The 24,429-nt window shown below is 50.8% G+C and overlaps 1 protein-coding gene across 1 annotated transcript; it reads left to right on the top strand.

Annotated features, from left to right (window-relative positions):
• Positions 1-1,442: 1,442 nt before the first annotated feature.
• Positions 1,443-24,429, top strand: Irs2 (insulin receptor substrate 2). Its single transcript, XM_021170863.2, has 2 exons — positions 1,443-6,004; positions 23,386-24,429. Exons 1-2 carry the CDS (start codon positions 2,035-2,037, stop codon positions 23,388-23,390), a joined length of 3,975 nt encoding a protein of 1,324 aa, XP_021026522.1. The 5' UTR covers positions 1,443-2,034; the 3' UTR covers positions 23,391-24,429.

The raw sequence follows: 24,429 nt of genomic DNA, 5'->3' as shown, positions 1-24,429 counted from the left end.
CAATTCAACACACCCTTTTGAGGTTAATTTTATGATAATATTTACTAATGGATGGTTTTCCCCAAGCTTTTGCTATTCATCAATAATCATAATCATAGCCGTATACACGCTAAAAACAGAGCGGGTTCAATATCTGCTTGGGTTATCTTGGCACAAATTCATCATTAGGGTGTTTAAGGCACAGTTTACACAAAGGGTAAAGCATCTATGGTCTTCAGAATCACACTGTGCAATTATTTTTCTTAAACATGTCATTGTAATTGCAACAATGATTTGTAAATTATGCAGGGCATTCTACGGCGAACTTCCAGGACTCAGAACAAAATAACCAAGGTTAAATTGTAAAATAAACTCTGGTCATGAATTGTTTCATTTAGATACTTTCTCCCTAGATGGGCAAGGGTTTGTTTGTTTTGTTTATGCTTCCAGATCAGGTTTCCAAGCCCGCCTTCTGTGAACGCGGACCATTGCCCTTCCTAGCGGCCCTCACGCTGTCAGGAGACAAGACATGCAGGTGCTTATTTGCCCTCGACTTTGAAAGTCACAAAGGCCACGTAGATAGAGAAATTCAAAGCAGCAGTTCAAGGGCATCTTTGGCTTGGCGCTGTGCCCGCGGCCGCGCTCCTAGGTTCGGCGACGCCCGCCCATAGCCCGGGTGCTGGGTGAGCACGGTTTGGGGCGCGGGCCGGGAGGGTGAGGGCGCGGGGCCGTGGGGAGGACGCCCGCCAGCACTCGCTCCCAGCTCCCCGCTCCCGCCCAGGCCCGCCCTTTCCCGGCACTATGGAAACCGCATTTTCCTACGCCAGCACGCCCTCCTCCTCTCTCCTATTACATCCAGAACAGGCGACTTCCACTTCCCGGGAACCTGACAAGTGAATGGCTCTGATGACGCCCCGGAAAGAGCCCACGGCCGGGGGCGGACGCCTGCGGAGGGTGGGGCGGGTTCCGGGGCGCCCCTCGATCGGCTCGCCGCCGGGAAAGGGCACCGAGCTGCCATCGACTCGGAGCTCGCGGGCAACGACGCTCGTAAACAAGCCCGGCCGCGCGCCTGCCACCCACAGCGGGCACCGCCCTGCGCCGCGCGCCCACCCCGGCTGCTGGGGTCCGACCGCCGCCCCGCACCAGATCCGACCTCCCGCCCCTGTTCCCCCTCCGCGGCGGAAGCCTGGGGCCAGTTAGTGGGGCGCGAGGCGGGAGCACAAATCCCGCACCCGCCTTCTCCACGGCGGGCTTCCCGCCTTGGGTGGCATCGCCCCCGCCCGCATCCACAACGAGCCCCTGATTAATGAGCCCGGCCCGGCCCCCGCCGAGCCCTGGCCGGGCCTCGGAGAGGGGGAGGGAGGGGACGGCGGGAAACGCAGCTCGGTGTCGGCCCGCCTCCCCCCCGCGCCTCACCCTCATTGGTTAGTCTCGCTGTCCGTCGGGGAACGCGGCGCCAATGCAGGGCTGCGGGGCGGGGCGTCCGCGCGAGTGTGCCTGCGTAACGCAGAGTCACGTGTTGTTTTGCTCTTAGTTCAGTCACTCGGTGCGCGATGTGTTACTCACTGTGCGGCGGGGACCGCGACAAGCCCGGGTCGTCGTTGGTGGCAGCAGCAACAGCGGCAGCAACGGCAGCAGCGGCCCCAGTGGCAGTGTGGGCCCCGAGTGTCCGGACGCAGACCGGCGTCGCGCAGTGCAGAACGGTGGCAGCAGGCCGGCCGCGCGCGTTCTAAGCTCGGCCCCGCGACTCGGGGACCCCGACTCTCGACCCAGCCAGCCAGTCCCCGGGCGCCGCCCGAGAGCCCGGGAAGCAGCGGCCGCGGACAGTCGAAGCGGGGGGCGGCCATCGCCCGCGCCGAGCATCCTTCGGAGCGGCGGAGGGCCCTGCGCCACCGAGCCGCGCGCGCCTCCTAGCCCACCGCCTGGGCCCGGGGGACGCGCGCGCGTGGCCGGGCGGCCGGGCGACGGGTGGCGGGGAGCCGCCCCCGCCCGCGCCCCTCGGCCCTCGCCATCCCCTGTTCGCCCAGCGGGGCAGAGAGACCTGAAGCGGCGGCGATGGCTAGCGCGCCCCTGCCTGGGCCCCCCGCATCGGCGGGCGGGGACGGCCCGAACCTCAATAACAACAACAACAACAACAACCACAGCGTGCGCAAGTGCGGCTACCTGCGCAAGCAGAAGCACGGCCACAAGCGCTTTTTCGTGCTGCGCGGCCCCGGCACGGGCGGCGACGAGGCATCCGCGGCTGGGGGGTCGCCGCCGCAGCCTCCGCGGCTGGAGTACTACGAGAGCGAGAAGAAGTGGAGGAGCAAGGCGGGCGCGCCGAAGCGAGTGATCGCGCTCGACTGCTGTCTGAACATCAACAAGCGTGCGGACGCCAAGCACAAGTACCTGATCGCCCTCTACACCAAGGACGAGTACTTCGCTGTAGCGGCGGAGAACGAGCAGGAGCAGGAGGGCTGGTACCGCGCACTCACCGACTTGGTCAGCGAAGGCCGCTCTGGCGAGGGGGGCTCGGGCACCACCGGCGGCTCTTGCAGCGCCTCTCTCCCGGGAGTCCTGGGCGGCTCAGCGGGCGCCGCTGGCTGCGATGACAACTACGGGCTCGTGACACCCGCCACGGCCGTCTACCGCGAGGTGTGGCAGGTGAACCTGAAACCTAAGGGACTGGGCCAGAGCAAGAACCTGACTGGTGTATACCGCCTATGCCTGTCTGCGCGCACCATCGGCTTCGTGAAGCTCAATTGCGAACAGCCGTCGGTGACGCTGCAGCTTATGAACATTCGCCGCTGCGGCCACTCGGACAGCTTCTTCTTCATCGAGGTGGGCCGTTCGGCCGTCACCGGTCCCGGGGAGTTGTGGATGCAAGCCGACGACTCGGTGGTGGCGCAGAACATCCATGAGACCATCCTGGAGGCTATGAAGGCACTCAAAGAGCTCTTCGAGTTCCGGCCTCGCAGCAAGAGTCAGTCGTCCGGGTCGTCAGCCACGCATCCCATCAGCGTGCCGGGCGCGCGCCGCCACCACCACCTAGTCAACCTACCCCCTAGCCAGACCGGCCTGGTGCGTCGCTCGCGCACTGACAGCCTGGCTGCCACCCCCCCAGCAGCCAAGTGCACTTCGTGCCGGGTTCGTACGGCCAGCGAGGGCGACGGCGGCGCGGCAGGCGGGGCCGGGACGGCAGGAGGCAGGCCGATGTCGGTGGCAGGGAGCCCCCTGAGTCCCGGGCCGGTGCGCGCGCCCCTTAGCCGCTCGCACACCCTGAGCGCCGGCTGCGGAGGCCGCCCGAGCAAAGTGACTCTGGCGCCGGCAGGGGGAGCCCTGCAACACAGCCGCTCCATGTCCATGCCCGTGGCGCACTCGCCGCCTGCAGCCACCAGCCCTGGCAGCCTGTCCTCCAGCAGTGGGCACGGCTCGGGCTCCTACCCGCTGCCTCCTGGCTCCCACCCGCACCTGCCTCATCCACTGCATCACCCCCAAGGCCAGCGTCCGTCCAGCGGTAGTGCCTCCGCCTCGGGCTCCCCCAGCGACCCGGGTTTCATGTCCCTTGACGAGTATGGCTCCAGCCCTGGCGACCTGAGAGCCTTCAGTAGCCACAGGAGCAACACACCCGAGTCAATCGCGGAGACCCCGCCAGCCAGAGATGGCAGTGGGGGCGAACTCTATGGGTACATGAGCATGGATAGACCCCTGAGCCACTGTGGCCGCCCTTACCGTAGGGTCTCAGGGGATGGGGCCCAGGACCTGGATAGAGGACTGAGGAAGAGGACTTACTCCCTAACCACGCCTGCCAGGCAGCGGCAGGTACCTCAGCCTTCCTCTGCCTCTCTAGATGAATACACTCTCATGAGGGCCACCTTCTCTGGCAGTTCAGGTCGCCTCTGCCCATCCTTCCCTGCGTCCTCTCCCAAAGTGGCCTACAACCCTTACCCAGAGGACTATGGAGACATTGAGATTGGTTCTCACAAGAGTTCCAGCAGTAACCTGGGAGCAGATGATGGCTACATGCCCATGACCCCTGGGGCAGCCCTTAGGAGTGGTGGTCCCAATAGCTGCAAGAGCGATGACTACATGCCCATGAGCCCCACCAGCGTGTCTGCTCCCAAACAGATTCTGCAGCCACGCTTGGCAGCGGCCTTGCCCCCTTCCGGAGCAGCCGTGCCAGCACCCCCTTCAGGGGTGGGCAGGACCTTCCCAGTAAACGGAGGTGGCTACAAAGCCAGCTCCCCAGCGGAGAGCTCCCCAGAAGATAGTGGGTACATGCGAATGTGGTGTGGCTCCAAGCTGTCTATGGAGAACCCAGACCCTAAGCTACTCCCCAACGGGGACTACCTCAACATGTCCCCCAGCGAGGCAGGCACTGCAGGGACCCCACCTGACTTCTCAGCAGCTTTGCGTGGAGGCAGTGAAGGCCTCAAAGGCATCCCCGGCCACTGCTACAGCTCTTTGCCCCGCTCTTATAAGGCTCCCTGTTCCTGCAGCGGAGACAATGACCAGTATGTGCTCATGAGCTCCCCTGTGGGCCGGATCTTGGAAGAGGAGAGACTGGAGCCCCAGGCCACCCCAGGGGCTGGCACCTTTGGGGCAGCTGGTGGTAGTCATACCCAGCCTCATCACTCAGCAGTGCCTTCCTCCATGAGGCCGAGTGCCATCGGTGGCCGCCCTGAGGGCTTCCTGGGCCAGCGCTGTCGGGCAGTGCGGCCCACACGCCTATCACTAGAGGGACTGCAGACCCTTCCCAGCATGCAAGAGTACCCTCTACCCACAGAGCCCAAGAGCCCTGGCGAGTATATCAACATTGACTTTGGTGAGGCAGGTACCCGTCTGTCTCCGCCTGCCCCCCCACTACTGGCATCCGCAGCCTCATCTTCTTCACTGCTCTCAGCCAGTAGTCCTGCTTCATCCCTGGGTTCAGGTACCCCAGGCACCAGCAGCGACAGCCGGCAGCGCTCTCCACTCTCTGACTATATGAACCTGGACTTCAGTTCTCCCAAGTCCCCTAAGCCTAGCACCCGCAGTGGGGACACAGTAGGCTCCATGGATGGCCTTCTCTCTCCAGAGGCTTCATCCCCATACCCACCACTGCCTCCACGTCCTTCCACTTCCCCTTCCTCCTTACAGCAGCCTCTGCCACCTGCCCCGGGAGAACTATACCGCCTGCCTCCAGCATCACCTGCCACTTCCCAGGGTCCCACTGTTGGCTCCTCAATGTCCTCTGAGCCTGGGGATAATGGTGACTATACCGAGATGGCCTTTGGTGTGGCTGCAACCCCGCCTCAACCTATCGTGGCACCCCCAAAGCCAGAAGGTGCCCGAGTGGCCAGTCCCACTTCGGGCTTGAAGCGGCTAAGTCTCATGGATCAGGTATCCGGGGTGGAGGCCTTCCTTCAAGTCAGCCAGCCCCCTGACCCCCACCGGGGTGCTAAGGTCATCCGTGCAGACCCACAGGGGGGACGTCGTCGCCACAGTTCAGAGACCTTTTCCTCTACCACCACCGTCACCCCAGTGTCCCCATCCTTTGCCCACAATTCCAAGCGCCACAATTCGGCCTCTGTGGAAAATGTCTCACTCAGGAAAAGCAGTGAAGGCAGCAGCACCCTGGGAGGAGGTGATGAGCCACCCACATCCCCAGGACAGGCACAGCCCTTGGTGGCTGTGCCCCCAGTGCCACAGGCTAGGCCGTGGAATCCAGGTCAGCCCGGAGCTTTGATTGGCTGTCCTGGAGGCAGCAGTTCTCCCATGCGCAGAGAGACCTCCGTGGGTTTCCAGAACGGCCTCAACTATATCGCCATCGATGTGAGAGGTGAGCAGGGGTCCTTGGCGCAGTCTCAGCCGCAGCATCCGCAGCCAGGAGACAAGAACTCCTGGAGCCGGACCCGTAGCCTTGGGGGGCTCCTCGGCACCGTCGGAGGCTCTGGCGCCAGCGGAGTGTGTGGGGGTCCAGGCACTGGAGCTTTGCCCTCTGCCAGCACCTATGCAAGCATCGACTTCCTGTCCCATCACTTGAAGGAAGCCACAGTCGTGAAAGGTGAGTGAAAGGCCCTTTGACCTTGAGGATGGGGGAGGGAGAGTGGAGTATTGGGTGGCTTTGGATGCCACTTGTACTAGTGCTTCCTTGGCTTAATTGCCAACCGGCTGGCTGGGCCTTCTCCCTCTTGGCTACCATGTTGTTATTGTCTTTCTCCAAAGAGCTTGGCAGGAAAGTGGACTTGGCTTTTGAGTAGAATTGATGTCTTCCCCCATGGTTGGGAGACTTTGACCTTGTTTTAGGTCCAGCCACCTCTTTCCTGTGTTCTTGTGGTCCTGCCCTAACCTTCTGTCGCAGTGTAGGTGCTACAGAGCAGAAAGTTGTTTAGATCTGTACAGTTGAAGTTGCTCAAGGCACCAGCTACTGGTTCTCTGTGTGAGTGGCTTGGTCCCAGGTCGTTGCTGCTCAGACACAAGGCTTAAACATACCCAAGAGCCCCTCAGCAAAGTGAGCATGAGTCTCTATGGCTGCTCGCATGTAGACTGTGACAAGCCTGTCCATCAGGGGTACCGTACGTAGTTCTCCCAAGGGAAATGGTAGCAGTGTGGCTTGGCTTACATACCCCGATGGTAGCGGTTCTCACCTGTGCATAACTGGGAGTTTCCTGGAGGGTTTCCTGTCTGCAGATACTAGGCAAGTAAACCTCCAGAGCTTTCTGGTGCCACAGGACCAGGACCTGGCAAAATGGCATTGTTAATAAGTCCCTGGGTAATGCTGGGGCTGTTGATGTGGGCACACCAGGTAGCAGATCCCTGGGGAGGTTTGAGAACTCCAGAGCCATTGGAAAGGTTCTTGCAGGGTAGGTGAAGGTTGGCATAGGGACAGGATAGGCTCTGCTTCCCGGAGCACCGCATACACTAACACTCAGCCGTGTTTCAGGATCAGAGATTGAAAGAGACTGTGAAAGATGAATGTACGGTCTTTTTCAGGACAGTGGGTCTGGAGGGTGCCCAGCACTGCCCCCTCACCCCCGCTCTCCCCTTATCAAATATCCATGAGCACAGGCAGCTGGTAAAGCTTCCTGTATCCCAGACATGGCTGGGGTATGCAGGAGGGACAAGGGAGCTGGAGTGCTCAATTCTGTTCCTGTCTGTGTTTCTACATGGGGTTGCTAGCAGGACAGACAGCCTGTGTGCCATAGTAGAGCCAGTGTTGTGGTCTGGCTCTCAAAGGGACCTGTATACTTTTGGTTCTTTAGTAAGCAGGCCAGTTGAATGCTATCTACATTGAGGCTGTGTGTTTATTTGGGGCCATCAACTCATTGGATCCAGGTTTACAGCTTGGGACAAATCCTGGCAAATTGTGGGGTAATAGATGAAAAGCTAATTCTTATTATTATAATTACGACTGGAGCAGAGGAAGAGGAGTATCTAGGAATTACCAGCAGTAATACAGCAGTTCAACAGCTAATTAAATCAACAGGAAGTTGGCAGAATGCGTCTCTTCTGTGGTGAATCTCTCAGCCGAAGGTCGCTTTGTCAAGGTCTTACTAAACAGTACAAATTTCTAGTGCTAGGAAGTTGAGGATAGCTACGCCACAGGCCATATAAACACAGTAGTGTGTGACGGAATGGGGGAGTTCTTTCTGCCTCACCCACACACTTAGTTAGCAACTTCCATGTCCCTGGTAGAGGAGTAAACATGTCGAGCTGAAGCTGGGTGGGTGGTCTCCTACTTTGGGAACGCAGTCTGAAGTCCACACTGTGAAGTTCGAGGCCTGTGTTATAGTCACTACCTTCAGAAAAGGGATTCCCTGGCACAGAAAGAATGCTGACCTGCAGGAGTCAGTTTGTTTAGACACCTGGCTCATCTACTCCTGCTTAAGGTTTCCCACAAGGATAGAGTTCCTACCAGTCTTCGGGGTTAACACGTGTGAAATCTAAATGGCTCTCCATACAAGCAGACATGGGAGCAATTAGGTTACTGTTATTCTGAATTCTGTGGGTTTTATGTTAAAAACTCCTTTCTGAAAGGGGGTATTTTAACGGGAAAACAGATAACTAAAATTCATCTGCTGTGCCAAAGCCACATGTTTAAGGAGAGGCATAGAAGCCAAATTAGATTTCTAGCAAATTGATTTGAGCAGAGAGTAGCCTCTGAGTGGGGGAAAGTGCGCATGCAATCTTAGCTTGCTGAGCTGGGCCCTTGATGTCTGATGAGCCACAAAGGACCATTGGGAATCCCAGGATGGACATCTTCTGTGCATAGTTCACATGCAGGTAGACATTGGTGATGTGCACAGATTAGCTCACATGCAGGTAGACATTGGTGATGTGCACATATTAGCTCACATGCAGGTAGACATTGGTGATGTGCACAGATTGGAAGTTCGCTGCAGAGTGCTGTGCTTGAGAGCACGGTTTGTAGAAACATGAGTTTGAAGCTGAAATGCAGAATGTCCTCTTTGCTTACTAGGCTCTGCCCAGGCTTAGCCTTGCCCTGTGCTTCCACCCTCAGCTGTTCACTTATTTGTCTTGGGCAGACCTCATTGGTTACACATGCACGAAATAATTGAGCTCAGTCTGGGTAGTATGTAGTAGTACATAAGTTCCATAGTCACAGAGTCCTGGCAGTGTCTTGTAGTTGACTGCAGTTGAAATGGAAATGGGGAGGTAGATTTCTTAAACTCAGCTGATGAAGAAGCTAGTAAACACCAAGTCTGCGTGCCTGTTATGAAAGTCTGGCTAATCTGGTAGAATTGCTGTCTTCTTGGGAACTGAAAATTAATTGGGCTAGCTATGTTTTAAAAACTACTTCTGATAAGACTATGCACATTTTTTTTCCTCAGTAGGACTGGATTGGTCCGGTCCCCTGATATGGTTCTCCTTCAGAGAGGGGTTTTCAGTCCCTGGGTTTCTAAAGTGTAAGAAGGTGATTAGATAAGTACTATGGAAAACACCTACATTTAGTTTTGTTTGATTGAAAGTCTATCCACACATCCAATTTCTACAAGATTGGCGCGTGAGGGAGGTGTTTGCAAAGGAGCTTGATTTAGTCTAGAAAGCTCTGCCTTTGGAAGTGCTTCATTTCCAGAGCCAGTGCAGTAGCCTTGCCCAGCCTCTTATCTCTCTGTGGGTGCCACCTGGGCATGGTGCTGCGCAGGGTGGCTCCCACCTCCGAAAAGAAGCAGCAGCTGAAGTGCTAAAGAAAGCACTCGGGCTTTGGTGAATGAAAGTCACGTGGCCAGTTCTGCTTCCTTTATTGAAAGAAAAGCCTTTACTGAAGTAGTTGAGAGAAGGAAGGAGGGTGGGGCCAGGAAGCCAGGCTTCTGATTGCTAATCTTCTCCAGAGAGCCACATACTCACGTTGTCAGCAGTTGATTCCCGTCCTTCCCTTGCTGGGTCACAAGGAAAGGAGAAAAAAGGTGCCCTAAGCCCTAAGTCCATACAGGGGAAGTGCTAAGAAAACAGCCTCCCCATGCTGTCAGGAATGTGGGCAGTGAGGGTACTTCTGGAAATAAGCACTCCTAAATTAAAAATTAGTAAATAAAAGCCTAAGGAACAGGCAGTACTGGGAGACTGGAGACCATGCCTTCTGGACCACTTAACTTCCCTGCCCCATTGTTGGCTGTGTTCCTTTCTCTAAGAACCACACCTCCTTTCTTTAAGAATTTAGCCAGGTGGGTAGCTCAGCCTTAGAGCAATGAGAGGAAAGCAGCAAAACAAAACAGGAAAAGATTCATTCTAGAAAGAAAAAGAAAGAGAGAAAAAGAAAAGAAAAAAGAAAATAACAATGTAGAGATCAAATTACATAGTAGCAGAACAATGAAAAACAGATCTGCTTTCTGCCTGGCTTCAAAGCACACTCTATCTCCTCTGTGATGTCTTCAGGTATTAAGATCTGTTGACAAGATGAGGATGTATAATTAGAATATACATTTTTAGAAAACTGACTCTTAATGTTGGAAGCTCTAATCTAACAGCCAAGCCCTTAAACTTCCGATGTTTAATTAGCCAGCATTCTGTTCATTGGGGATTTGGTTCTGTTTGTTGATTTTACTGGAGGGTCACTCCTGAAGTTTTGATTTCAGCACTGTGCTGTCTGTCTGTAGGCAGGAAAGTGCTGGATTCTTGCTCTTCACCCCTCCCCCGCAAAGAGCAATTTTAATAGCAGTAGCTGGGCATAAAGGCGTTCTGTTAGAATGCTACTAACAGCTTTTCTTTGGAAGCATATTCTAAGAGCTAGGTAAATTTGCTATCAGATTTGGCAAGCAGGCCAGCTTTTTGTTTTGTTTTAGGAGGGGGGCCTTGGATACTACAGAATTAAATGTTCTCTGTTCACCTTGGAAACAAGGGAAAATGTAACTTTATTCGTGTATCCACGTTGCCAAATAGGGTGAGGGCCGCTATTACTCAGAGGGGAGAGGAGCCCCACTTGTGGTAGGGATGGACTCTCTGTGAGCATCTCTAGACCAGCATGAATAGAGTGTATGGTTTAATACAAGATGTGCCAAGCATTTTAATGTTGCCATTTCAGTGTACATTTTTCTGCATCTCCACAGTGAATGGCTGCAAAGGTTCTATACCTTATCTAGCTATGGGTTTTGTGGCAGCAATATATAAACAAAGTCCTCTGTATTCATTTTAGTGTTTTGAATGCATCAGTCAAGACTGCAGGGGGAGGAGGTAGTTGAGGTAGATAGCAAAAGGTAAGAGGGTAGGTGGTTCTGGAGGGAGATGCTGATGTCAGTGGTGGCCACTGGTCTTTGAGTGTCTTTTAGGGGTAGTTTCCTAGGCTCATACCGAGGGTGCCCTGAAGTAACACATGCAGAAGAAAGTTGGACTAGACAGGGAGGCAAGCTGCACACAGGAGCTGCTTGTTAGGTGCAGAATGTGCCAGACGCTTCTGAGCTTGGCAGTCTTACTTCTTAATTTAATTCATTGTGTTAGAATGCTGAAATAGAGTCGGTTTGAAATGTACAGGCAGTGTGCGGGTGATAAAGCCGTCCATTTAATAACTGCATTTTCTTCTCCTGTTAAACTAGAAAAAATACTGCTTTACCCAGTCACAGTTACTTGTCCAGAAGACGGAAAAGAGCAGGCAATGATTTAAGTTATTTGTCCAGAAGACATGCTGAGAAGAGCAGGCAATGGCTTAAGCCCTGTTCACTTTCTTGTGTGTGGCATTTATGCAATGATATTTGCAAAATATTTCTTACTTCTACTAGTGCATTTACTGAAACTGGGTCAAACATTTGGACCCATGATATATCTTAAAGATAAACCGTTACAAGAACTTGGTACCAAGCCTTTTAAAAAGTATTAGATTTTCCAGAAATACATGTTTAGAACTGATATTTGTGTATATTTTCCCCATACTGTTTTTTTCCAAAACCCATCTTTTTACTTCTTTCTAATTGAGACTACATGCTAACGTATTTTATGAATACATTCAGTCTTTATACAGTCACTTCAAAAAATATTAGTCCTCTACTCTTTTATCTATAAAGAGTTAGCACAGGTGATTTATCATGATATTTAAGCTTTGGTTTTTTGGGTTTTTTTAATGCATAAATGTAAACTCTATAGTTCATCCTAGGATACAGTTTTCATTATCTCTTCAAAAGCCATATGTTGGCATTAGGGGTGACTCTGCCTTTTTGCATGGTCATTCTGTAGTGTTTAATATTTATTACTATAGCATGCTTTCTCTACTCACTCTGTGGACTTAACTTGGGCCATCTTCAGGGATCAGAGTATGTTATTAACAATCCAGAAAGGAGCTGAACACAAGCTGATGCTGAAAGAATTCTACTCATGGTGCCTGATGAAAAATGAAACAAATATTCTAAGCAAAAGCTGGAAGGAAATGTCCCAGGGCAGAAGGAGGTGGGATTCAAAGCTGTCTCTTTGTAATGCTTTATTTCTCTAAGTCATGTGACATGTATACATCTTGCAATGTCTGCAGAATCCACTTTTATAGGTATGAATGTTTGGCCTGTATTTATGTCTGTACACCACATTTGTGCGTATTGACCACAGAGGCCAGAAGAAATCGTCAGAGCCCATGGAGCTGGGTTTCCAGAGGGTTGTTAGCTGCTTTGAGGGTGCTGGGAACCCAATCCAGGTTCTTCAGGAGCAGCAGCAAGTGTTCTTCCTACTGGAGCTGTTCCTCCAGCCTCAGATTCCAGTATTTAAAGTGCCTGCTGGTCAGAGGGGCCAGGTGACCTATCCAAGGGCCTTAAGAAAACAGGAGGGTTGCTCGTGGCCTCTTAGGTCCTACCTAACACAGGCTCTTTATGTTGAAGTATCAGCATGGACAAAAGCACTCCCTCTGCATTTCCCACTGGCCCTGGACTTCTTGTTTTGCTCTTGCAGCAGTGAATTTCCACCCCGTTTCCTACTTAGGATATTCTGAGTGAAATGGAAACAGTTCAGGAAGAATGGAAGAAAGGACATTGTGAGCAGCCCCTCTTCCTTAATTATTTTAGCCAGTTTCTGCCTGTCAATTTAAGAACTTCATTGTGTTTGTGTCCCGCCCACCCACCCCCCTTTTTTATAAGTCCCCTTTTGTCCATGGATTTCCAGACTCATCTTCTGGTAATAACTTGTGGCCCAGCCTTGCCCCTGGACCTCTTGAGGTCTCCTGGGTGAAATGTTTCTGTTCCTCTGGCAGTCTTTAAGTTTCAGTAGAGAACACAGGAGATGGCACTTGATATCAAATTTTGCCTCCGCATACATTAAGCCCATTCAGCTCCATGTGGGAACAGTATCAGGTGCAGAGTAGGATCCAGAAGTGCATTCAAGGACACAGAGCTGGGGACCGCTGCCTCGACAGTGTGCCTGCAGGCTGCTCAGATTTAATTTGGGTAGAGCAGTTATTAAATACCATCAGGAGAGCATTGGAGATGGTGGTCCAGAGGTTGGCACACCCCGGGTGATCATCTGAGTGCTGTGCCTGTATCCTGGGGTCAGCTCTCTCCACTGGAACAACTGAACATGTGCAGCAAGACCCACCAGTTCCCTACACAGCCACCCCCCACCAGACCCCACCCACACCCCACTGTTATTCTGTGTAAGGAACTGCTTGGGTGTAGACAAAGGGTGTGTTTGAGGAAGAAAAGCAAAGTGCCTATCGAGGAGATCGCTCACACAAGAGGCAGAGGAGTGTGGGGACTGCGGTAAGGAAGACATTTTTTCTAGGCTAGTTCATTGTGAAGCCTGAGGCCCTCCGGCAGTGCTGAAGCTGACACTCTTCAAGAACAGAGCCAGCCCTGTGGACCTGTGATGCAGGCTGGGTTAAGATTCTTACCTTTCTGTGTCTTTGTCCTATTCGTGGAACATTATACACCCCTCACAGCCTGTTAGCAGCTTCCAAAGAAATGAGTCATTAACTAAGTTAATGATGACTAGGTTTGGAAACTCAACCTATTTAGAATTAGCCTCAGGACCAGTTCGTAGATGGTCAGCTGTTGCAGGGTGGTTATCTTCCCAGGGCCAAGTACCCCATAGGGTTGTCTTCCTGTTCTTGAGGTCCTTAAAGAAGGTTGTGGGGACGGTTATTTAGCTGGACCTTTGCATGATGACAAATGGGTTTCATTCAGATTGAACTGGACACAAGCTGCCCCTTTTGGAGGTAGTACGATCACAAAAGCAATACTTAGGCAGCCTCACCAAGCGTTCATTATATGCTCACAGTTAAAACAACATGTGGCTGGAGCAGGCTGATAGAGACTTCCAATCATAGTAGAACCAAGGCAACTTCTCCAGGTTAAGGAGAGAGCTGGGTTCAAAGTTCACCATCTTGCCATCATGGATCTGTTGAGAATATTCTAGAAATGGAATATTCTGGAGTGGAAAAGTGACCTGAGTGCCCTAACAAACCAGTCTTGGCCACTGTGTCTGTTATTGAAGCAGCAAAAAGAGGCGACATCCTGAAAGCATTGAGGGGAGAATGGGTAGAGTGGATGCATATTGGGAGCACAGTCCATCTTGGGGCACTGACTTGTGCATTGAGTTTAGAGAGGGGAGGAATTTGGGTGGGCCGAAGTGCTGTGTAACTGATCAGCCCCTGGTGAGGTGTGGTTCCCTTCATCCTTATCTCCGTTCTGGGTCTTCAGGGTGGTCCACAGTGCTTCTTGCTAGAAAGGACAGCTGGCTCCTGCAGGATGGAGTGCCCTAGTGTTCAGGGGTGATTGTCTTTATGGTGGTGGTGGTGGAGGCTGCCTTGGGAGGCTCTGTAGTTCCTGGAATCAAAACTGACAGTAAGTCTAGAACAGCAACTTATCTCTGCTTTCAGCTTTGGAGGGGGATGAGATAGATTAGGCGGAATCAAGCGGGCCTCTGAGCCAACATCTCTCTCTCTCTCTTTCTCTTTCTCTTTCTCTCTCTCTCTCTTTCTCTCTCTCTCTCTCTCTCTCTCTCTCATACACAAACACACACACATATATGGGTGGGGTGGCTAATACATCAGGCTTTTGCCCCCTTTTTAGTTATTTTGTGGGCCCATATGAGAAGCCAATGCTTTTTCACCAAAGTAGTTTCTGGATGTATTTAATTTAGAAGTTAGTTGTAAAACCCAGAAACCCCACTTTCTGGTGTGCTGGGAAGGCCCTCTTGCTATCACATAGAAGTCTTTTCCAAGTATGGTGTGTGTGGATTTCCCCTAGCAAGGCTTGTGCCTCCCTGCAATTGAGTGCATTCCAGGAAGCTGCTTGTCACTGCTGTGACCCTGCTGTCCTACGCCTTCCTAGTTGTGAGAGAAGCAGAGCAAAGCTCTTCTCTCCTACCCCCAGAGTTAGGCCACCCTGGGCTACTGCCCTGCCTCTGTCCTGCTCAGGATCTTAGCTACCCCTGGTAGATAAGGATGGTGAAGTGGGTGGGAGGTCATAGAAATAGCCTGAGATGACTTCACTAAAATTTAAAAGTTTGCAAATAACGGTTTGGAGGCTTGGAACTTTAAGCAGGACTCGCCACGGAGTGGATTAGAGATCCCTGCTGAGGTGCTGGGTTTTGTGTGACAAGGACAGAAAAGGTCTAAGTAGGACTGTGTGGTACTGAGCAGGTATGGCAGACTCCTAAGCCTCAGTCCTCAGAAACACCTGGAAAGGAGGGTCTAGTGGTCACTTTGGATGCTGTTCCAGATGTGGAGATCTGGCTTGCTTGGGGAAGTTCCTTCTGTGAGTGCAGGGCTGAGGCTGAGGCTGGCCAGTGAGAGTGCACAGGAGATCGGGAATCTTCCGGTCTGTCAGTGTGCAGAACACACGTGGCAGATGTCTCCAGCCAACAGCATGCGTGGTTTTAGAAGCTCGATGATGTTTGGAGCCAGTTCAGCCTCACTCTGCTAACTCACATTTTAACAAGTTACTATAGAGGCAATGCCTTAGAGAACTGTCTGTCCTGACAAACTAGGAGTGTAGAGATTCATCCTTCCATGTCTCACCTCCATGGCTCGTTACTCCTTCTGGAAGTCAAAACACAACTTGCTGCTTTCCGAGGGAAATTGAGGAAAAGTTATTTTCCACGATTTCGTGTAGACCATGATTCACATGTGTGTACACGGAAAATTCGTCATAGCTAGATAGTCTTCTAAGATGGTGTTTTGAGGGCACTCTCCATCCCTCCCTTCATGGTTTATTGTCCTCTGACCATGAAATGTGGACCCTTTCTCTGCAGACCTTCCTTCTGAGTGGCCACACCCAGTTGCTGCTGGGCTTCCTCCCATGCCCCTCCCAGCTACTGCAGAGGGCTTGGGAAAAGGCAGAAGTTCACAGGATGTCTGCTGGCTTCCTGGTTGATCTATAGGTCTCTGCCCCTGGGCCTGAATGACAAGAGCAGGTGATATGTCCTTGCTTTGGGTCTAGCTGTGCAGGGGGGTTGGGAGGGCCGGGGAGAGTGGCTTTGTCTAATGTCCTCAGCCCAGCTTTTCACCCTCTGTCACAAGGAGCTTTGGCCATGGCTCTGACTCAGGCATCCTGGGCCTGAGTACTCTAGTGTGGCTGGCTGGTAGAGGCCCTGCTCAAGTTGAAGTAGTCTTTCTGGATGTGTGGTACATATGGACTTGAGGGCTTTGGTCACCTGTAAGGTGTGCCCACATTGCCCAAGTTCTCAAGGATCTTGAGGAATTGACTGAACTGTACCCGCAGGGGCTGGAGCAGGCAGGGCAGCCCCTGTTGTGGCTGAATGCTGTGCCACATTGTGGTATACGGTGGGCTTTGCCTTGGTTCTGTCCTGCCCTGGTTTGAGTGGAGCAGGGAGGCAGCTCCCTTTCTCCAGCGTTGTCTTCTCAGCCTTCAGCTGAATGGCTTCTCTCTTTGCTAGGACCGGTTTCCCTGCAGCTTTGCATGCCTAGCGGTCCCTCTGCTGCTAGAGTTGTTAGCGTTGATGTTCCTGGTGCACCTCAGGAAGGGGAGGGGCTAATGCCTCGACTCTCCAGACAGCCAGAGGAGGAGCCAGCAACGTCCCTCAGCAGCTCAGGTGTGCAGGTCTGGAGAAGTCTCTGTAGTTCAAAACATGGCGTGTGGCTGCCTGCCTGCATGACTGAATAAACTCAGAGACGTGAAGGAGTCTGACCACAGAGCCGTGAGTCATGCCACAAGCATGAGCTTCTGATGTAAAAATCAATACTCATGTATGTTTTGTTTATAGATGTTATGGTTTCTATATAGAATCTCCTTTGATGGTTTCACTGTGATACTTCTGGGGGTGTGGATGAGGTGGGGAGGGATTAGCCCTGTCTTCAGGAGTAGGCGTGATTGACTTAGCTGAGAAATCACCTAGTCAATGGTAGCCGTGGTCCTGGCTCTGACAGACTGACTGACGGAGTTCCGTCATCTTGCCTTCTTCTACACATGCACCTCATTGACAGCTTGGAAAGCTGTGTGGGTTTCAGGGTGCAGGGATGGCTGCAGAGAATGGCTCTGTGCTCCCCCCCAGGGAGTGGCAGTGTGTGAGAGGTTGCTCATGGGGGTGCAAGCTGGGGCAGAGGCCCTGCTCAGCTCTCCATTTTAGTTCCTTATTGCTATGACAAAATATCTGATATCAGTAGGGTTTATTTTGACTCCAAGTTTGAGATTCCAGTCCATCATGCTGGGAGGGCATGGCAGCAGGAGCTGGAGACAGAAGGTCACATTGTATCCTCCATCAGGAAACAGAAAGAGGTGAAAAGTGTTGCTCAGCTCAGTTTCTCAGGCCAAGATTCTAGCCAACAGGATGGTGTCACCCACAGTAGGCAGAAGGCGTTTTCCAGCTCTGTTAACCAGAGGTTTGTCCCCTGGGTGATTGGTTACAGATCCCATCAAGTTTACAATCGCTATTAGCCATCATAGCTCCCAAACAGATTCCTTATCTGCTGAAGGGAGAGCACGTGATCCTGCTCTGAATATTTATTCTACTTTTCCATAATTTGACAAGAAAAAAAATAGAAGGTTTATAACTCCAGTTGTAAGCATTTTTATAGTGTACATAAAACAGTTTGGTGGTTTTTTTTTTTTAACATCAGTGTAAGTCATCATACAAAAAAAATTTGCTAGACCTGAGGAAAAAAATGAGGCTTCTTATAGGATACTTGTAATTTTAATGCTAGTTCTTGTACTGAGTATTCCCATCAGGGTAGAAGCGAAGCCCTTGAAGTGACATTTTCAAATGACCCAAGAAAGATTTGGTCTGATTATGAATTGCAGGTGTGGTCCATATCACTTTCTCTTTTCGAAGCCGAGTGTCAGCAAAGCTTGCATTTAGTAGTAATCAGATGGATTCTGAGCTGTGCTGTGCATTACGAAGCCAGAGGATCATTCTAAAGAGAGCTGGCTTCACAGTCAGTCTTATGACTCGCGGGGTCTGTAAGAGGATAGCGTGGCCTTTAGCAGACAGTATTGCATTTCTGAAGTGAGTAAGCTTGCAGATGATTTCCAGGGCTATCAGTTAGTCTCAGGTGTAACACGCAGGTGGAAAACGTGTGGTGCTATTTTGACAAACCTGCTCGTGTCTTCTCCAGCTCCTTGTTAAATGCCGGTGGGATCATCTGCCTTGAAGGGTTGGCAGACTGGTTCTGTGAAGGATTGGACAGTGAAGGTTCACGCTTGGTTACCATAGCTACCCAGCTGTGCTTGAGGTGGAAACAGCTGCGCTATGAGAATGACAGTGGCTGTGACCCAATAAAACTTTACGCGCACAGAGACGCTGGCCTGTATTGTGCACCATCATCATCTGTGAAAGGGAAGTAGTCTCCTTGTTGGGTATCAGACCAGGTGTTTGTTTCCTTCTGGAGGTCGTGTTTCTCTTTTCTGCTCCAAGAAGTGGCGTAAGTTGTAAGGTTGTTTTGTTTTGTTGTAGTTCGTTGAACTTAGGTTGACTAAGGATCATGGTCCTGAGGTGCAGAGGACATGAAGGCCAGAAGGACATGGTCTCCTGCAGTCTAGCAGGCAAGAGAGTTTCCCAAGGCATTTTGAACGAACATCGCCTCATTAAATCGTCTCCCTCATTAAAAGGGATCGGATACCAGCATGGTATTTAATGTCCTTTGAAGGGAGTTCTATAAAAAGCCAGTGAAAAAGTTTGCATGATCTCATACATAGAATATTAAAAACAAAACCAACAAAAACAAACAAGCAAAGAAACAACCTCAGGTTAAATGTACAGAGAGCTCAATAAAACTGTTTGTCAGGTGACTGGGTAAGGTGTGGGGAGGGAGAAAAGAGAGGGGACAGACACAAAGAAGCTAGCACATAGGACAGATGGCTCTGTGGAAGTCTACAAGGTGTGACAATTGTATTAGGGATATTTTGTTCTTGTCTTAAAAGAGTAACCTTTATCTACTCTCTACCAGAATGCAAGTAGAGTAGGTGACAGTGGAGGGAACTGGTTAATCCACTCCTGGTAACCTTCTACTATGTAAATGTGCCCTACAGCATCCTGCTGTAACCCTCAAATATGCACAGCACAAAAACAACACAGAACAAATGGTGGGAACCAGAGAGGAGACTGGGCTTAAGTGGACTGCTCTGATTCCCTCACTCCCACTGGGTCCCTAAACCTCTCTGCTGGAAGCCAGAGGGAGCCTCCCACTAGACAACACTATGAAGGAGCTGTCCCACCCCTGCACAGCTCCACCGGGGAGGCCCTCTTCCTTCTGGCTTTTTCCTCTGGTTTGAACCTGGAATTAGAATGTCCTGGTTTGGAGAAAGGGTCCCTAGGATATAGAAGACTCTGGAGGATGTGGGTCGGGCTAGAGGATGAAAACATTAATCCACGTTGTTGGATCTGCACCTGCAGGCACTTAGGGGTTCCCAGTAAGGAAGAAGCTAGTTCCATGCCCACATTGGGAAACAGCCATTGAAACATTGGCTTCTAAAAGCCTGGAGGCTGAGCTGGCACTTTCCCATGGGCAAAGCTTTGGGTGTGTTAGAGGAAGTTTGAAGTGAGGCGCTTGCTTCATAGGCTGGGAGGCCTCTGAGCACACCAAGGCTGGGCCGAGAGGAGGCTGCCTTCCTTGAAGGCTGGATCAGACTCCTATTACTGGCTTCAGCCATGAGAAAGCTACATCGTTTCTTCAACCCGTCTGGGATTGATTGTGTCATTAGCAAGTTACAACTCGAAGGTAGGGAGTTTAATAACAAGCAATCAAAACGAAAGGATTTTAATTGTCAGTGGAAGTGTGAGCTCTGTAGACAGAAGTTGGACTTTCTCAAGCAGGCTGTCACTGGAGCTTAATCATCTGTTTTCTTCCCCCAATTTAGATGAAAGGTTAAATAACCGTTTTTCTTAGAATCTCTGGGTTTGTTATCACACCCAACCTTACTTTTTTTTTTCAAGTGCTTTTAGCAAAGTAAGAAGATACTAAATTATCAGGCATATTTTTCTAGGAATTTCTCTTCCAACTGAAAAGCCTGTTTTCCCAACTAGTTCTGTGGGGTTTTTTGTTGTTTAGGGTTTTTTGTTGTTTGGTTGGGTGTTTTGTTTTGTTTTGTTATTTTGGTTGTGTTGCTGTTGTGTTGTTGTCGCCTGAACTGGGCATTGAGATAGCCTTGAAGGGTGTGGGGACTCGCCAGAGGGTTCATTTCGTCCTTAACTTGATTTGCTGCTAGAGATACAAAATATGTGGCCTCTGGTTTTCTTTTGTCATGCAAATTAATATTCATCTAAATAGCACTAGTAATTCAGAGCCCTGAATATGTTAGGGAGCCCACACCTGCTCTTCTCTGCAATCCACAGAGCCTCAGGGACTCCGAATGAGGGAGTCTATGTTGAGCTCTTTGTGGGAGAGAAGCCTTGCAGAAATCTATAGACAGAACCTGGGCTTCCCTGGGCAGAACTGCCACTACCCAAGTATTTGCCTGGGATCCTGACCATGCACAAACCCAGAGTCTCATGAAACATCCCAGCGGAAGGAAAGGTATTAGTTGACCTGGCTCAGATGCCCCTGGTATGTCTGTCTGGTTTCTTGCCAACAGGCTCTGGGTTTGCTGCTCAGCCTTTTGTGCAGTGGGGCTTCACTGTCTTGCTGTTGGTCCCATGTAATGTGAGGATCTCCCTGGCTTGCAGGGATGTCTTCTGTCTCTCTCTCCTTCCCCTGTCCCCTCTCTTCCTCTGGGATCTGAGCAGAACCTTTGGAGATGGAAGCACAGTCTCATTTGGATTCTTTCTGCTCTTTAAGTGTAAGGGAAAAGGTGGTCCTACGAGACTTAGGAGCCCTGGCCCGTGACTGGACGCCACTTGGGATGTATCGGTGACATATGTCATCAGTGGCTGCTGAGCAAGGGTGAAGCTGAGCTCTGTAGAAGGGCATAGGGATGGAAAGAGTTTCTCAAACTTGCTTATTTGCTTTCAAGGCTCTGGACACTTGCTGTTCTAAAGAATCATCTCTGCTCTTACGGAGTTGGGTGTAGAATTGCAAGGTAATTTCAGATCCTACAAGGAAATGTCAAATCCTGTGAATAGGTCTCAGCATGAGTTACCACCCGATGCAGGACAAGTGTTGGTGGGTCTGTTCTGTGTGCAGGGCAGAATCTTTTCTGGGTCATTCTACCACTGTGACTGGACAGACAGCTCAGAATTTTCCTTAAGGCACATGCAGAGCAGAGTGGCCATAAATTAATCATCCCTGTGTTGCCTCTAGTGGATTTGACATAGGTAATGAATAAATAAATGTGTACTGGCATCTCATCCTTAGGAACTATAAATATTTAAGGTTGAGCATGTCAGATTAGTAGCGTTAGAAAATATTTTCCTTCCCTCATATTCAACATGAACCAGCCCAATGACAGCCTTAAAAGTAAACAAAAAGGCATAGGGCACACGCATCCTAGTTCACAGGCACAGGGCATGCAGATCCTAGTTTGCATCCAGGTCAGTTCTCAGCCCTGCCTCCGCTCTTGCTGGACAGAGAAGGGCAGGGGCTCTATTGAGAGCAGAATCCTAATCTTTGGTGTTCACCCGCACCCCAACCCCATCCCCAGACCTGGGCCAGCCTTCTGAATGTGACCCTCAGGCAAACATTCTGGCTAAGTGTAGGTCAGTGCTCTGGCCAAAATGCTCAACATGATTTTGCCACCTGTTCACACTGGAGAAAGGTGTTTTGTACATTGGTATACAGATAGCTAGTTTCTGATGGGCTGAGCAGCTCAGATACCTCTCAGGCCTGGATCCAGGGCTTTGAATTGTCCCACCCCAACATCTTCCCCATCATAACTGCTGGAGTGCATGAAGGAGCTGGTCCTACAGATCCAACACTATAGGATCTCAACGACACGGGACAGCATCAGAATATCCCAGAGGAGTCCCAGTGAGGTTCCAATATCAATAGAGCAGCAGAAGCCAGAGGCCTCGTACCAGACCAAGGAGTCACTGGTGTGAACATTTGCAAGCAAAGTGTGGACCAAAGGGTATACTGTGGGACATACTGTGACACACTACAGCTTCCACAATGAGATTTTTCTTTTCCTCTGTTGGGGGGAGACAGGTTCAAGGGGAGAGGGAGATGAGTGGGATTGGGGATCATTGATGCGAAATCCCAAAAGAACCAATAAAAAGTTTAAAAAGGGAAAAGATAGCTAGCGTCAGCCTCAGGCCTCCCTTTCGAAGATAAAAAAAAAAAAAAAAAAAAAAAAAAAAAAAGTAAACTCCTACAACAACCTTGGTCTAACCTAACAGTCTTCAGTTCTGCTTGCCAGTTTTAAGTCTCCGTGGAGTTGAACTCATCTGGTGTGTCCACTGAGGCCCCCAGACTCTCCTTGATCCTGTTTCTGCAATACCTCCCTCCCCAGGATCACTTTCTGTGTATATTTATAAAGGTTCCTCCCCCTCTGCCTTTTCCTCTCCTCCCTCCCTCTCTCTTTCACACACAAACTAAGTAGAGATTGAGGTTCAAGCGTCAAAGGTCAGAATTGAATTCCGTTGGATGTTAGAGGTGTGTCTAGCCTTATGGTGATGGTATTAGAGCTCAGAAGTTTGACCAGTTTAGGGCTCAGTGTGGCCTTGTGGCAGTCATCATAGGGAGTGACTTGTAAGATAAAAAGAAGGGGTCATTATGATGTGGCATTATGCCTGTGTGGCACAAATGTACATATACACACACATGCGTGCACACACGCACACACACACACACACACACACAGGGGGAGGGACTTTAGACATTAGGAACAGAGAGACCTGGAGGTAGAGTCATGCTTCTCCTCCATTGAAGGGAGAAGCAGGTGGAGATGGTCACATGGTAGCCTTCCTGTCACTCGCTCCGCAGGACAGTTGGCAGCTTTTGGCACTTAGGGTGATGGGTGTACTCTAAGAGGTGCTGAGAGCTGAATGGCAGCAGAGCTTTGGCTGCAGGGACTTTTAAAATTTGTGTGGTGGGGGACAGATATTTGAGACAGAGCCTCCCCTTGTATCCATGTCTGACCTGGAGCTCACTGGGTAGACTTCAACCCACAGAGATCTGCCTTCCTCTGCCTCATGAGTGCTGGGATAGAGGTGTGGACCACCACATGCAGCTAAGTGGATATATTTTTAAGAAGAGTGGACTCCAGGCAGCCCTTCCTTGGAGGGGTCAGAGGTTACAGTGGTAGTGTGGCGGCCTCTCGGCCAATGGGGAGAGCTTTAATAGTTGTCAATCCTCCTTCATGCTGGGGAGGCAGGCGGGTCTCCTCCAGCTGCACATGCACAGATGGTTGCTGGGAAGGCAAGAACTCTTGCCTAATCCTCTGAATTTTTTTTTGTTTGTTTGTTTTGTTTTGCTGGAATGCTTGGCAAAGAGTGTGTGTGCGTGTGTCTGTGTGTGTGTGTAGACTTTTCTGTGTGTACCTTGCCACCCCAACTCTAGGACAGCCATCTTGCGTTTGCATCTGAGTACCTCATTTCAGGGGAAAGTACCCACTCTGATCACAGGTGCACGGGTTAAGAGTTCCTTTTGGTTCTTAGAGCCTGGCTCACCAGTTTTCTTCTCTTTTTCAGAGTGAAACGCTACCAGCCCCATCGCCGCCATGTTGAAATAACAAAACAAAACAAAACAGAAACAAAAAACAAAACTCTGAATCCATTCGAAGGAGATGCTTGGCATGTTTCCGACCAACGCTGCTGCTCACTTTCCTTTCAACGGGAGCAATTCTACATTTTGAGACTTCTGTGAATTAGATAAGTAACCAAGAGGCAGGTCCGCCTCTCAGCTGTCCCCACACACCAGCCCTCATCGCACGGTTTGCGTTGCATTTTATTTCCTTTGTGAACTGACGGGCTGATGAGGTACACTCCAGGAGATTGGACGTTTCCGCCGCCACCGGCCTCCATAAGTCCTGGCCATCGCTGTCATTTTTCTCTTGTTACTTTCATTTTGGCAAAGTGGATTAATCCCTCAGCATGCAAGGAGATGCTATAATATACATGGAAGTGGTCAAATCTGGTATTTACTGGCTTACAGTCAAAACTATCACAGTCCTACCTCAGTTCAGGGTGAAGCCGGATTGTTTGGCAGGGTACAGGGCGGCTCTGCCCCAGGATCACATGCTGACCTCCGTCTCTCTGTTAAGTCGATGTGGACTCCAGTCCAGGTACCTGAAAGGTTTACCTACGCACAGAGCCCGGTGTGGGACTGTTAAGTCGATGTGGACTCCAGTCCAGGTAACTGAAAGGTTTACCTACGCACAGAGCCCGGTGTGGGACTGACAATTCTTCGTGGGATTGGACTTGAAGATGGATTAATCCTAATAATTCCTAAATGTGACTGGAGCAGCCTCCTTTTGGAGATCATCAGCCGTATTTGGGGTAGGGGTGGGGATGGGTGGATCTCTCTTTGTATCTACAACAGGCTTGTTGACTCCTCTCTGTAGATGTTCATGTAAGTACTTCAGATTGCAAAAGCCTTTTCTCCCCTCCACAAGCCTCCTGTCTGGGACTCTTAGCTCGCCATCCTCAAACCTAAAACTCAACACAGGCATGCTTGTAGCTCAAGGCTGGTTTGGGTTTTTGTTTTTTAAATATATTATCTCTGGCACAATGTTA

Source organism: Mus caroli, chromosome 8, assembly GCF_900094665.2.
Source record: "Mus caroli chromosome 8, CAROLI_EIJ_v1.1, whole genome shotgun sequence".
NCBI classification, from domain to species: Eukaryota; Metazoa; Chordata; class Mammalia; order Rodentia; family Muridae; genus Mus; species Mus caroli.
The sequence above is the reverse complement of the archived record's forward strand: the minus strand, read 5'-3'. Positions and strand labels throughout refer to the sequence as shown.